Source organism: Papaver somniferum, chromosome 8 (assembly GCF_003573695.1).
Source record: "Papaver somniferum cultivar HN1 chromosome 8, ASM357369v1, whole genome shotgun sequence".
Classification (NCBI taxonomy): Eukaryota; Viridiplantae; Streptophyta; class Magnoliopsida; order Ranunculales; family Papaveraceae; genus Papaver; species Papaver somniferum.
The window spans coordinates 3712039-3722356 of record NC_039365.1 but is presented as its reverse complement, the minus strand read 5'-3'; the positions used below and the strand labels follow the sequence as shown (position 1 = coordinate 3722356).

Genomic DNA, 10318 nt, shown 5'->3' with positions numbered 1-10318 from the left:
CATCTTCTATCCATCTATCCTACCAATTTCTTTTCTTTTCTTTCTCAGAAACCCTAGGAAAGAAATTGGTACAATAGCTAGGGCTAGAGAATAAATAGAAGCATGGGAATGGAGCAGAGGACCAAGGGGAAGAATGGGTCGAAGACAAACTCGTCAAATCACATCAATATGGGTAAGAATTACCAAACCCTAAATTTTCTGATTTGGGGGAATTTATTAAAGAACCCTAAGTTTCTGTTAGGGAGAGCATAGGGAAGCTAGAATAGGGATATGGGTATGGTTGAATTAGGTGAATTAGGTAAAACCAAACCCTAATTGTACTGTTTTCAATTTGGGGATTTTTTGGGTAGAAACCGTAATTGTATAATTTAGGGATTTGGGTATAAATAGCCTTGTGTGTATGTTGTAAAACTTATGCTGGGTTAGCAGCCAGTGTCCAGAACTGTTATGTTCTGTTAATGTTTTTTTTTTGAGTCTCTTCAATTTGTGCTGTTTCATGCACTGTTCCTGTTTAATCATGTATGTGTTCTGTTCAATTTGTTGTTCATGTTAAGCTGCTGTTAATGTGATGTTTGTGATGTTTGTTCCTTCATTGTTCATCTTTTGTTCATTATTTATGTTTTCCTGTTCTCTAATGTTCTTGTTATGTATGTTCTAAACCTCAAATGCTAGGACTAGATGAAACCATGAATCAATAAGATAGTCTTCATCATGTGTAGCTCATGTCCAATGTTGTTAAGCCCTTAGACTAGTTGTACTTTAATCAGACAATTAGTACTTTGGTAACTATTTTAGCTGTGAGTAGAATATCCCTTAGGTTAATGGTGGATTCAACATCCTAGTGTTCTTTCATCACTCTTGTTTACTGTCTCCGTTCATTGCTGTTTTCTCAATTGTTCACTGTTAAACTTTCACTGTCCACTTGTTTTACTTCTCTAGTGTTTCTTTGTCATTTCTCTGCTTCTTTAACTTAACTGTTTTATTGTTTCTTCACATCACTGCCCTTGGCTTAGGCCTTGGTTTATTACACTGTCATTTTATTGTCTTTGCTTCACTGTTTATCTCCATTGTTGTTTGCTGTTTTGTGCCTTTTTTATCGCTTGCTGTTCACTGTTACTTTGTTAGTTCATTCTTTTTCTTACTTGTTTCCACTTGTTCACTTGCTTCCACCTTGGCCTAGTGCCACTGCTACATTTGGTTTTCTCCACCTCCCCTACCATCTTCTTATTTCCCTTGCCCTGCTGCTATCTGCTGGTGCTCCTAGGCCTGCTACCTGGTGCTGCCAGTTCTCCCCCACTGCTGCTGCTGCAACTGAGCTTGGCTCACAGCACAAGCCCAGTCCAGTCATTACAAAAGCCCACTGTTCTTCTGTTCAAGCCTAAGGCCCAGCCAACTAAACCCAGTTCACTCTTAAGGTTCAAAAGCCAAAGGCCCAGTTCATTCCCAAAGAACTCAAAGGCCCAAAGCAATTCATCAAAGCCAACTGAATCCAAGACCATTCCAAAACCAAATCCAAGCCCACTGTGCCTAGAAGTTACCAAAGCCCAATAGCAAATTAAAGCCCAAAATAGCTAAACACTACAAAACACACCCAGTCTCTGTGGATCGACCCGTACTTGCACGAGTTACAACTGACGACCGTGCACTTGCGGTATTACTGTAGGCCCGTTTTTATTACGCTTAATTTTCACGCTTTCCCGGGTCCACCAGGCCACGACTCTTATGTCATGTGCGAACTCGAGGGACCGAGACGATATTGTAATCGTCGTCCTTCCATGCAAACAGTTTATATTTAAACTTTTTTTTATATAACCCTTCCATAGGGTTTGAAGTTAAAATAAATTGTCCAAAGTCCAGCCCAAAGAAAAGGAAAAAAAATAATAATAATAATAATAATTACAAAAAAAATGGAAAGTCTCTTTAAAAAATAAAATAATAATTCTCTCTCCTTTTTTGTTTTTTTTTTTTCTCTTTTTTTCTTTATTTTTTTGCTTTGTCTTTTTTTCTTTCTCTTTTAGCTTTAAGCTTTGATTCCAAGGTCTTTAGTATCCAACTTCAAACCTGTAATACAAAGACACAACCAAAGAGACGTAAAAAGAACAAATGGAATAATAAAAAATAATAAAAACCTAAAAATTCTACCTAAGCACAAATCTGCGTCGGCGGCGCCAAAATGATTAAGATTTTTGATGTTGTTGTAGTAATGAGGTTCAAACTCTCGGACTTGTGAAGATTAAATTTAAAGATTTGATAAAATTATATATACAAAAATATTAACAATGGGTGCGAGAGGAAACCAAAACACGAGATTCCACTATTATGCAAAATTGAATGATAAATATTTCAAAACTCTATTCAATTCTTAAGTCCTCTTTTATCTTTAATTCACTATCAATCATACAGATTCTCAAACATTATTTGTAAACCTTAAGCATAGATTATAAAGAGATTAAACCAAGCATAACCTATTAAACTGAATAACAAATAATTAAGACAATCATTCAAATAATTTAAAACTCTGCAAAAGCAGCGATTAGGTGAATTATATAATTAAATGAAATAGTTACCCATTTATGTTGCGTGAATAGCTTCCTCCATTGCCTTGGTTACAAGGGAATTAGCCGCTCATCATGTTGGAAAACCTCTCAAAATATTTCATTGATGCTCAAAAATGGTTTACAAATGATGAGAATATGAGAAATACAATAAAACCGGGTTTGTAACAATTATATTTGTTACAAACCAGAGAACTACGACCCTCAGTGACAAAATAAGACTGTTGTACCTGTGTCGCAAACGTTGTAGCAAATAAGTCTGCCTGATGTACGACCCACAGATGTGAGTCGTTATTACTGTAGAAAAACGACTGCTGGTGCAGGTCCGTTCTTCGTGTTCTTCATGTTCTTCAGCAGCAGCAGCAGCAGAAACCGAGTTTGGGAAAAAACTCGAATTTCTTCTTCTCTGGCTCTCCTCAGCCCCCCAGACTCTCGACACCCTTTTTACTCAACCCCAGAAACCTATTTATAGCCAACAGACCCATCGAATCTCGCTCATTGACTCCATATAATTCTCTTTAACTCGGCAGTAAAGAAAATATTTCTGGGAATATTTTCTTTCCTGTTTTATCTTCTCACGCGTTTTCAAGCCTCCAAATTACCATATTTACCTCCTTCACGCTCCAACAGGCTGTGAGGGTCTTCCATGCACGCACAAATCACGTGAAACCCGTCATATACACGAACTGCCATGTTTTCAACCCGTGAATTGTTTAGCTGATTCTAGCCAATTTTGGTCGAACCAAACGCCCACAGTGTGTTTAATAGGCCATATCACAACTATCTACCAAAAATTAGCCATTGAATCTCCCTAGAACACGTTCAACAATTCGATCAAAAATCTGCAGAAGTGTTCTCCATTTTCCCGCCAAAGACAAAATTCAAATAGAGAAGATGACCTCCCCCTAATCATGTACTGGGGTGCGAATAGCAGATGCCTTTTGGGGTGATCTGTGGTTCCCCTTAGTAATTGAGGTGCCCCTTATCCAACGGTGAGAGTCCGAATAACACGTGTCCTTCGGGGCTTTTACCAACTTTTCGAGCCGAGTTTTCCAAAAAATGTTTATTTTCCAAAGGTGCCTACAAACACATAAAACACCAAAATTAGTACAAACTCGAGTGCCAACAATATATAGTATTGAGATCAAACTAAACACAAAAATGTGTCTATCATGGAACACAGCTCATTTTATCTCGTTGAGATCTCGCAGTAACGCTTTATACTTCGCCCAGACCGTTTTCCATAAAGTTTTTCCCCTTCTTGCGCTTACTTCACATGGGCTTGTCGGGAGACCTGTCTCTTTCTTGCTCCATAATTTATCTATCTCGTGGATTATCTTTTCGGCCAAGTAATCCTACTTCGTCCCTGACGACTTCGTCCTTGATATCTTAATGGATACTTCAACTTGGTGAGAGTTTCTTCGCTTCAGCACTCACTCTTTTCGTACTTCGCAGTGGGGATTGATGACGAGATAACTCTGACATTTGAATTGATAAGTTTTCTGACTGAGATGTTTTAGTGAGATTCTCTATCCCTTATTTCTTCTCTTTATGTCTGACACATGGCGAGCCTAATTCGTGTACCTACATTTTTCCTTTTCTTATTCTATTCGAATCATACGATAATGGAATAAGAATCGCTTTAGATTCCCTAGCCACCACGTTCTTTGGGTAACCGTTTATTGCCGGTTAGTATACCTCGAACGTGTCGTCAACCTACTAAGTCGGTCATCTTTCCCGTGCTATTTGTATCCGACTCTGACTTTGGTTTGAGGTTTCTTCTCCACTTATTCCTTTCTGTGTTTATCTGGTCTTTGCGTTTTCTCCTTCTTCTGCCATTGTTATCCCCTTCTCGACCCTCTATTCTTCTTTCATTATTATGGCTCCCCAGAAGGTTTCCGCTATTACCTTCTCTCTCAAGTCCCTTGAGGATTTCCAAGTAGATTTTCAGAAGATGGGCTTAACCTTAACTCCTGTTGTTGATTCTTCTGTGAGTCCACCTGTTTCTGCTACTCAGGACATGGAACTTAATTATAGGTGGATTCTGTCGGGTACTTGGTTGGTCGACAAGATGATCATTACTGTTAGTCAAATGAGGGCTGTATTGTCTTTCCCTCTTTACGACCCCTCCATCCCTATCTTTCTTGAGATTATGGGAAAGTTTCAATGCGGGGCCTTTCAGCTTTCTGGTAACGCAATCTGTATCTCCAACGAGTTTAAAAAAATTTCTGCTAATGGTGTCTCGCAGGCTCCATTAGAGGCTGAAGAATTTGATCCTCGTGACTTTAACGTGGATTCCTTCGTGGCCAACTATTCGGAGAAGTTCACAAGCAAGAGAAAACATCAGGAGTGGGCCATCGATCTCGCTCGAAAGACTGTCGTGGCTCCGATCAAAGCTCTCTTATTAGACGTGGATTCTCAGCTTCGCATTTATTGCGATGATGATTGGGCGACGTTCCCTATGGTAGTGGGTGGCCCATTTGTTTGGGGTTTTGACGAGAAGGGGGTTCCTCGCCAAGGCCCTCTTCCTAAGCATTGCTATCTTGATGATTTTGATCCCTGGAGACTTCGATGGTCTATGCCATCCGAGGTATGACTTCCTTCCTTACGACCCATCTTGTTTCAGAATTTGATTAGTTCTCATGTTTCTCCTTTCTTTTAGTTCGTAATGCCTCCCGCTGGCCTTCTCAGGGCGGGCAAGGAAATGGTTATAACTACCAAGTCCTCAACTCCCAAATAGGTATCCATCTCGCCTATTATTTTCTTCTTGTGATATCCCTAAATTCTAATCCTTTTATCCTTGTAGGACGATATTCCACTTGTTAAGCAGCCCACTTCGGGGTCGACCAAGGGGCGAAAAAGGCGTGACCATCCTACTCCGCCTCCTCCTTCTTCTCAGGTATTCTACTTCGTCATCATTAGTACCTTGCTTATTTCAAACTCTCAGCCATCATCCTATTAATCTTGCTACTTCGCAGACTGGTGCCCCTTCTTCTGGAGAGCCCAAAAGGCAACGAAAGGTCTTGGATATGGCTGCCTTGGCTGCAATTCCAAAAACTACCATTCTTACTAATCCCTCTGCTCCTTGTAAGCTTCAACCCTCTCGTTCTCGTATCACTTCCTCTGTCAAGGTAGTTGACCCTCCTGTTCGACCCGAAGTTGAACGCCCCGAGAAGCCCACCGAGGATCCTTCAACAGGCGAGAAGAAGAAACAAGTAGCTTCGTCGTTTATGTCTGACCTTATTTACGATCCTGACATGAATTTCCTACAGGAGGTATATGACAAAGCTCGCGAAGATCCAGCTCTGAAGTCTCGTGCCTTAAAATCCTTAGTGACCTTTAGCTCCAACAATTTTCTTGCCCAGGATCCTTTTGTGATGCTGAACGCCTCTACGAACTTGTCTCTCCAACAACATTCCACCTTAATGTGCCAGGTAAATATCTTTCTTCTCCTCAGTTCAACCTCCCCCTCACTCTTAGGCTTAATTCTAACTTGGTTATTTTATTTTAAGGAGGTCAATCGACATATGGCCAGCCTCGTGAAGATTAAACTGGTCCGTGAGAAAGCCAAGAAGGATGAAGCTCAAATTAAGAACTTGACAAAAGAGCTTAAAGAGGAAAAAGAGTATTCCATCAAGCAAGGTCATAAAATAGAGAAGCTCCTGAGTAAGTTCTTTCTCTTCGTAGATTCTCTCTTTTCCTTTTTTTTCATTTCTGTTATTTTCTTATTTATTATTTCGTCAAGCTCGGTGCATACAACGCCAAATGAGTGCCTCCGAAGCATCTGCCTCGTTAGAAGATGCGGAGAACGTGAACCTCGTGACCCAGAATGACTGATATGTGTCTGAGAACACAATCTTAAATGAAAAGGTTGAAACCCTTTTTTCGCAAGTTGATCGTCTGTCCATTGATTGTTCACGTAATGAAGAGATGAATCACCATCTTCATGATGACAATGAGCGCCTCAAGCTGGAATTTCAACGAGTCAATAATTCTCTCCTTACTTTGAGGGGTATCCATATCTCGTCGTCGACTTCCTATAAGAGACTAGAAGAGGATTACGAGCGCGTGATCAATAGTAAAAGCAAGGTTGTGGGTGATCTTCGCAGGTCTCGTAATAAAGCTGCCGGTTTAAACGAAGAGATTGATTATTTAAAAGGGAAAGTGTAACTCCTTCAGGCTCAGCTAGATAAATCATCTCGCCCTAAGTCCATCAAACCTTCCTCCCAGGCCAAGTCCATTAAACCTCGCAAAAACAAGGGCGCTCTTTCCATTCAATCCGAAAAAGATACCTCGAAGTCTGGTCATGGTAAAGGCTGGGACAATGCATATCACGAATTATGTGTCCAACTTCAAGAATCGGATCTAGCGATCTCCAAGATGGATCATTTGTATACTGACATTCAAGAAACCTTGAATACTACTATCTTGCAGATAGAAGGTATCTTTAGGTGCAAAACAAAACATCGCTGATTACGTCAAATTTCTAGTTTCTGATGAAGTTCTGTTTGGTTTTGCAGAGTCCGAAGAGCGTCACAAGAGCCAAGTCCTTCGCCTTTCCCAGGAAATGGATGAATTTTGCACGGAGGTTTCTCGCCTCAAGACTGAGGTAGATGATTTGAATGTTGATATGGATGAGATGATTGAGACTTCTGCGAAGGTGGCGAATGAAGCTCCCAAGAATACTCAGAACTACCTCACCTCTCTCTTAGGAAACTACTGCGACGATCAAAGTATCCCTCATCCTACTTTTACTCTGGAGGTATTCTCCGATGACGAGCAACTGAAGGATGACAGGGTCATCTCGGGTGAAGAGGATAGATTCTCTGAAGATGGCGAGGAGCGGATGGTTGAAAATACAAAAGCTGAGGAGGAAGAGTCTAAGGGTGCTTCTGCTAGTGCTGGTTTTGCTGGAATCGGTGATGAAATCCTTGGGGAAACAGTTACTGACGACGTCCTTCCTCAACAACAGTCTTAGTTTTCTTCTTTCATATTTTGGTTTTAATTATGCTTGACATACCTTGGTTTTATGCTTGACTATTCTGGAGACAATTTGTCTTTCTGGGCACTCCCAAGCTTGGGGGGAAAAACATTTTCACCTTTTTGGTAGCGCTTTTGATTAAATTTATTTCCATGATTTTTGTATATACTTACCGAGGGAATACTCAAAATAATAATAAAATTTAAAGTATATACTTGCCTCTTATTCTTTTGGGTGTTTCCGAGGCAGGGTAAATAGTTAATCAATTTTTTCCCAGCTGTGCTTCGATCTTGCTGAATCCTTTACGAAGTATCTCGCTGCATCTTATCTTGTATTTCTCCACCATCTTTTATGTCATGTCTATCTTGAACTTTCTTATTTCGTTTGCCCTTGTTTTTGTATCTTGGCTTTGCCTTCACTTTTCTCATCGGGGTGAAACGTTAAGTCTCGCATGGATAATGTCAAAGAAGAACACAAAATGTGAAATGTTATTTTCCTCTGACAGCCTTACCTTCACTACCTTATTTTCCTTACCTTCCAAGAATTATCTCGCCTCCTTTTGTCCTTATTCACCTTTTGATTGTTACATGTTACTTATACAAGGTCTTAGCATGCCTCCTAATTAAGGTCTTATTTTGCCTCATCCTTTTTGAAGGATTTTAATTCGACGAAGTGTCATGCGCTTACTACCCTTGCGAATAATAATTCATCTACCTCGTCTTAACTTTTATTTCGTTTTTCTCCGCGACAATGCGACAGGCCTAGCTATTCCCATGAATATTAGCCCCATGACATTGCCGTCTTTTTCGGTCACACATGGTGCCATCCCTTTATATTCCCCTGATTGCCACTTCAAGGAGGTTAACCCTAACATGCATGTTGGTCTCCTCCCATCAAGTTATTACGACATTCAGTTGTTTTTGTGACTTCTTATCTCCTTCGCCGATTTGGCTTGGGGTTACGAAGCCACACCCTAAGTGAGGTTTCTTTGGGATCTAGTGCATCGGAGCCAAGAATTGCCATACGTACATGGCCGGTAACTCTCCAGACGTCACAGGAACCCGTAACTCAACCGAATACGTCGGCGCCTTGGTCATATTTCTGCACCCCTTACTGAAGGCCATCAGAAAAAGGAACCCTCAATGGATAGGTCTTATCATTGCCCCTAGCTTATCTCTCTGAGAGTTTTTCACGACATGCATTAGGTATTGCCTCTTGCACTTTCATGCGAACGAGGGTGAATGCCATGGATTCTCAGCCTTCCTAGGCGAAGGTTTTAAGTTTCCCTAGAAACTGTCTAATTTATGAATCTTATTTGCCTCCTAATGTGAGGTCTTACCTTGCTCTGGTGATATTCATATTCGTAAGACGTTTTATCGAAATTTAAAAAAATTCATTGCTATCCCTTTGAAATTTGATACATTATCAATTTATAGATTGAATTAATTACATTCATCTGGCTTTTATGACTCTTCCTTGATTATCATTGCTCTTCTTCCATGCGAATGTGCTCAGACTGATATCTTTTCAATTCCTTCATTTTTACTTCGTTTACGACCTTAAATAACATTGTGAATAAAGGATGCTTAGTTGAAAACGCATAGATGGATGAGCGCACTAAATCTTCCTCTGAAATCCTTCCTTTTAGTTCTCTGCAGATCGTTTCCCATCTCGCCACTAGACTTCGCAGATTTTCATTTTCTCTTTGCCTTAACGAAAACAGTGCTGCTATTTCTGGTTTGCGTGGTTCTCTCCTTGCGCATTTGTTCATTAGTTTGGGTTGCAGCCTTTCTACTATTTGGGTATTGTTTCCTCTCCTGCCGACCACCATCGATTGCTGCATTAAATACTCTGTTTCTCTGAATTCCCTCCTGTTATTCTCTATGGCTCTCTTTAAGTCTTCTCGTTCGTTCTGCTCCCATCGCCCTTTATTATCTCTCCGGTAGTTGCGACATTCTTCAGCTATCTTTTTCAAAGCATATTCTCCTCTTTGTGCGCTACTCTTCTCTTGCTTTCTTTTTAAATGATTGTTCTTAATTATAAGCTTGTCATTTTGTTTTTCCAACCTTATACGTTCCTTCACCAAGTCTTCCTTTTTTCGCCTTTCTTGGTAGAGTTCCTCCTTCAATCGTTCCTTCATTTCTTCTTTGCAAGCCTTTTTCCCTTTTCCTAAAGAATCCTGCAATTCAACGCTTCCATCAGCCTCTTGTTCCAACACCTTTTTACATTTAGAAGTGTTTATCTTTGCTCCTCCTATCGGGGTTCGTTTTTCTTTAACGATAGGGCTTTCTTTCTCGCTTCTTGATGCCTCACTTCCTTCAGCCGTTTTTCCTTTATTTTCCTTTCCACTTTGCTTTACCTCATTATGACCTTCCTTTTCTAGTGTCATCTCGCACTCCTTCTCACCATCACTCGTTATTTTTTCCTCCTCGTCTATGTCCCTCCGTGTTGCGTCCATCTCTTCACATATCCCGATTGTTAATACCATTAATTGCTCCGCTCTGCTTTCTTCGCACGTCTTCTTCCTTTGCTCGATTTTGTTTCTTTGCTTCTCCTAATAGTTATAGACATCCTTCTTGATATAATCTTGCGCGTCTAGGAGATCCCCTATTATCTCGCTAATCGCACTTGGCATGGGAAACCGTATTGCCTGATGATATGTAGATGCAAATCCTTTTATCACGTGTATCCATGGTCTCCCTATGAGAGCGTTTTATGGTGAGTCTATGTCTATCACATACACTGTGACTTTTGTTTCCAACTCGCCAGCGAAATTTTTTAC

The 10318-nt window shown here is 40.4% G+C and overlaps 1 protein-coding gene across 1 annotated transcript; it reads right to left on the bottom strand.

The window, feature by feature from the left end:
- Window positions 1-9019: 9019 nt before the first annotated feature.
- Window positions 9020-10024, bottom strand: LOC113304938 (translation initiation factor IF-2-like). Its single transcript, XM_026554060.1, has one exon. It carries the CDS (start codon window positions 10022-10024, stop codon window positions 9020-9022), a length of 1005 nt encoding a protein of 334 aa, XP_026409845.1.
- Window positions 10025-10318: the final 294 nt, after the last annotated feature.

Coding starts and splice junctions, on each gene's coding strand:
- LOC113304938 (XM_026554060.1), bottom strand. CDS start 10,024: ATGGTATTAACAATCGGGATATGTGAAGAGATGGACGCAACACGGAGG.